The following is a 4,403-nucleotide window of genomic DNA, read 5'->3' as shown; positions in this document are numbered from 1 at the left end:
TATTTATTGTACTACCTCTGATGCCATCTTAGTATCCTGAATATCCTGCACAAAGCCCCCTATTTTCTGTGATTTCTACTACCAACCACAGCAGCAAGGAATGTGGCAAGAAGGCAGCTGCCTCCTTAGTTCAGCACCCAAAACAGCAATCCTCTAGTTAGAGCTTCCTTTTGGGTCCATTCAATCCTCTAGTAAGTAGAAACTATTTTCCCTTTGGTTTATGATGGATTTGGAGTGTCTTGACCTAAGATATAATCCTCTTGTAGCCCTCTATATTAAAGGCCAGCATACATGGAAAATTCAGCATGTTCTTCTGAAGTCATAACAGGGTACATAGGTAAACTTTACTTATAGTTTTTATTCATTTGCTTCATGTAGGAGATACCCACAGGCATATTGACACTCACTCTTACTTCTAGTTGAACTTGAAATTCATTGGTATAGCTAAATATGGTAATGGGTACCCTTTAGGTTTGATTAAATTCGAGTATCAATGTGTTAGGTTAAATTCGAGTATTAATGTGTTATCTTAATAGGTTAGGTTAAGTTCGAGTATCAATGTGTTAGATATTTAGAGGAAGTTGAGCAGGTTCAAAAAACTCCAATCCCAACTGATAACGCATATACCAATATAAACTCCAATCCCTCCTTTTCCAGATGTAGCAACGTCCAACTTTATGGAACCTTTCAGTGCTGAAAATTACAATCTAAACTGAAATTTTAGGAGAAATTGGCATAGAATAATAGGAGCTTACCACGATAAGGCAAAGCGAATATAGGAAAAACAAGATATAACTAGTTAAGTTGCGCAGCCTAGTGTTAACTTTTGCTTCATGGTATGTAAATATGGCAGTTGTTACAAGTGCAAATGGTTGATACACAATTGTGAGAACTCTTGTAGGGTGATACTTCTGAAATATGAAGGAACAACATCAATAAGGAACTAACATAGGTACATAAGAAATATAGCGATATCAAATTCATTATGATCAAGCTAAAAACCAAGAATAGGTTGTCAAATTTTGTTTGATGCTGAAAACTCTAAGAGGTAACCTATGAAATTTACTAGAATACAAAGGTCAACTGATTATGTTTTTCATTAGTTCTCTCCCAAGTTATGTAACTTTGTTGAAATTCAATAAAAAGATTACTCTCAAGTCGCCATAAACTAATTTGTCCAAAAAGAAAACGAAGTATTCTCAAGGATCCATGAGGAGGAAGAAGCCAAACTTAACCATACATCCTCCCAAGTACCAAGACTCTATAGGTCAATAATACATAAAAGTTTTAACCATGCTAGTGGAAAGACCTTCTCCGTTTGGTGCTACAAGATTTGAAATTTAAGCACACATTTACCGGGTTTGTAGAGTAGTAGCTCTAAGATATCCATATTGGGTTTGCCTTCTAAGTCATCTATTGCTATATCAATTTTTGAACCTTTAATTGTTAGTTTAAAGGCACCATACATTGTAGATCCCTTAACGTTCAAGACACATAGATCTAACACTTGCATGCATTATTCATTGAGTTGAAATTTTGCCTTCTAATATTGTTAAATACTTCTATCTTGTTTTCATGTTAAACCTGGTATTTAATCCTTCCCCATTCTACATTAGCATTGCTTAAGTTTGTTGTGGAAATTCCATCTCATGCACTAACCCATATCAACTGAGGATATTTGGGTTATCAATGTATGGATAATTGAGAGTAATTATCAGGTCGAAATAGTTTCTTAGTAACAGTGGATGCTATAAGTTGTCACAAAACAATTTGACATATGATTCAAGAATGATGTGAACAAACAAGTAACTACTGTATAAAATTCTACAAATCCAAAGCCAACTAAAGAATAATTGAAAAGACCTGCTAGAAAAATTTGAAACAATTTCAATTGGCATCTTGAGGTGATCAAACTCAAAAATGTCTTCCAAGTAGCCAAGTTAAATATGAGTGCCACGCGATGTTGACAATTATTAGTTTGTAACCCTTCCCACTTTTCTCTTTCCAATCTAATATTACTTATATCCTATTCAAGATTATTATTACTTCTCATCATTTGCTGTTGTACTTTGATAGATTTATGTTAATGCAACAATTCTTACATGATGCTTTCATAAAAAATAAAAGCTGAAAAAAAGGACTCTATTCCATTACAGCAAAAATCTGTAAAATACCTAAAATATAATGCAGAAAATGATAGGTTGAATGACACATTCAAAAACTTCAGTGGCAAAGGAAACTCACAACAAATGGTACCAGAGAAAACAACAAAAGGAATCCATAACAAAATAGGATAACATTTTCATGTTTAACATCACCAAAAAAGCAATCAACTAGACCATGCCACTAAACAATGCTCACCTGGTTTAACAAAATTGGAAAGGCCAAAATCAATCAACTTCATCTGAGCATTTTCATCTCTAGTGGTGAAAAGAAAATTCTGTTGTTAAATACAAGGAAGAAATATTAACAGCGCTGAAAAATATATGTTGAAAAAGAAATGAACAGTAGAATACCCTAAGTTGCTCCTGTAAAATAAGAGATCTAAAGTAATATCATGCCTGCATAAATTGAATCAAAGTTCTCTATGATACAAACCTCTGGCTTTAAATCATGATGCACAACACCTTGAAGATGACAAAAGGCGATTACACTCAGTATTTGAATAACTATAGCTTTTGCATCCTCCTCTGAGTACCTTCCACCTCTTGAGAACACAAGGGAAAAAAAGCAATCAAAAGTTATTAATTTTCAAATTCAAATAATCAAATAGATATAAATTATGGCCAATAAAATCACTTTTTTACCTGGATAAAATTCTTTCTAATAATTCTCCACCTTCACATAATCTGGAAAAGAGAAAAACATATTGTTGAGTTCCAAATTAACAGAAGTACTACATAATTTTTTTTTTAAAAAAAATTGCTGCCCATCATCTTAGAAGTGTTCATTTTAAAATTTGTATGGAAAAGTATTATCATTTTTCCTTAGTGCAGGATACAAAGTGGAAAGCAAATTAAAGAGGCATATTAGTAGGATACTACATGCAAAAAGTTTTGGATATATCAACTCTATCTTGTGACATGGAACAAATATCATATGTAGAAACGTTGTTATTCATTGTTAAGTTAACTAGAGTTAATTAAGACATACTCCATGACTACGTAGACGTTAAGTGCATCCTCACATGCATCATAAAATTTGACAAGATTATTATGGTTGGACAAGGCTTTGAGGATTTACTTGAAAATATATTACAAATTATATTTTGGCATTTTTGGTTATTTTTTTTTTCAAAAAAAAAAAACAAGAACCAAATATAATTAAACTATCAAACTCATCAAACTAAAGCAAGACATAGAAACCAAAATTTAAATCATGTTCTTTTCGATTTTCTACATGGAACTAAATAATGGAGGCCTCAGATAAGATGACCAACATCATTCTACAAGCCATTGCTACTAGATCAATACACGATGACAGTATGAATAAACTTGATATTCATCTAGTTAATAAATGGGAATCAGGAGGCACAAAATGTCAAAGTTGTAGCATGCGTAAGAAACAAGAAACTCAAAGAACAAGACATACAATGAGGCATAACAAAATGATTCAGGTCAAGGAGTCTACCTGTCCAATAATGACTGCCTTGACTTCATCAAAGGAAGTCAAATGAAGAGCATTAAATATAAGGTGGGGCGGAGGGTAGATAGGGGCGATGCCGCGCATCTCCATCTCCACAAACCTGCACAGGTTCTGCGCGTAGGGTTTCTGAAGCTCGCCGGGGAGAGCCTCCAGCCATGTCTCCTCGACCAAGAGCTCTCCCAGCTTCACATAGGGATCGGAATGAGTACCTTTCCTTGTCGCGATCCTTTCGGAACAGATACTGAGGTTCCGCTTCCATCGGGAAAGGGATCGGCCGGCGTCGACCCTCTTCGCCTGCTCCAACGTGAGTGCGGAGGGGTGTTCACCGGCGATGAGAGGAGGGGCGTGGAGGGTGGAGAGGGGGGATTTGAGGGTCATGGATTCCGGGGAGAGGGAGATCGGGCGGAGACGCTTCGGTGAGCGGAGGAGCTCGCCTAGGGCTTTGGAGGAGGAAGCCATGGCTTCGGGATTGGAAGTTGGAAGACCAGGTAAATAATTGGGTATATTTATCATGCATTTCCTAAACCCATAGCGGGAGTATCTTTAGGGTTCCCAGGACACAACGCCCCTTTTTAATCCAGCACGGAGAGCTCAAAGGCCTTCTTCAGAAGGCCTCTCCGGTGCTCGGAAAAGGTCATGTCACGCCCCAGAGGAGTCCCTGTCCGAGAAAATTTCAGCAGCATCTCCCCTGTACGGTGGACAATCTGAAACTTTTCTACATCCTCACATACCTCAGCCACAGGCAGCTGGAATAATAA

General features: G+C 36.5%; 1 protein-coding gene across 1 annotated transcript; it reads right to left on the bottom strand.

Annotated features, from left to right (window-relative positions):
- Nucleotides 1–2,597: 2,597 nt before the first annotated feature.
- Nucleotides 2,598–4,122, bottom strand: LOC121973756 (uracil-DNA glycosylase, mitochondrial-like). The gene is made up of 3 exons (XM_042525117.1): nucleotides 3,631–4,122; nucleotides 2,808–2,849; nucleotides 2,598–2,707 (listed from the first exon to the last, which is right to left on the bottom strand). The coding sequence occupies exons 1-2, from the start codon at nucleotides 4,102–4,104 to the stop codon at nucleotides 2,841–2,843; spliced, it is 483 nt and encodes a 160-aa protein (XP_042381051.1). The 5' UTR covers nucleotides 4,105–4,122; the 3' UTR covers nucleotides 2,598–2,707; nucleotides 2,808–2,840.
- Between the last annotated feature and the right edge of the window lie 281 nt (nucleotides 4,123–4,403).

Source organism: Zingiber officinale, chromosome 4A (assembly GCF_018446385.1).
Source record: "Zingiber officinale cultivar Zhangliang chromosome 4A, Zo_v1.1, whole genome shotgun sequence".
NCBI classification, from domain to species: Eukaryota; Viridiplantae; Streptophyta; class Magnoliopsida; order Zingiberales; family Zingiberaceae; genus Zingiber; species Zingiber officinale.
Note: the sequence above shows the minus strand (reverse complement) of the source record. Positions and strands in the feature narration are given on the sequence as shown.

Bases quoted from the DNA above. Each gene is read 5' to 3' on its own strand.
- LOC121973756 (XM_042525117.1), bottom strand. From the start codon at position 4,104: ATGGCTTCCTCCTCCAAAGCCCTAGGCGAGCTCCTCCGCTCACCGAAG.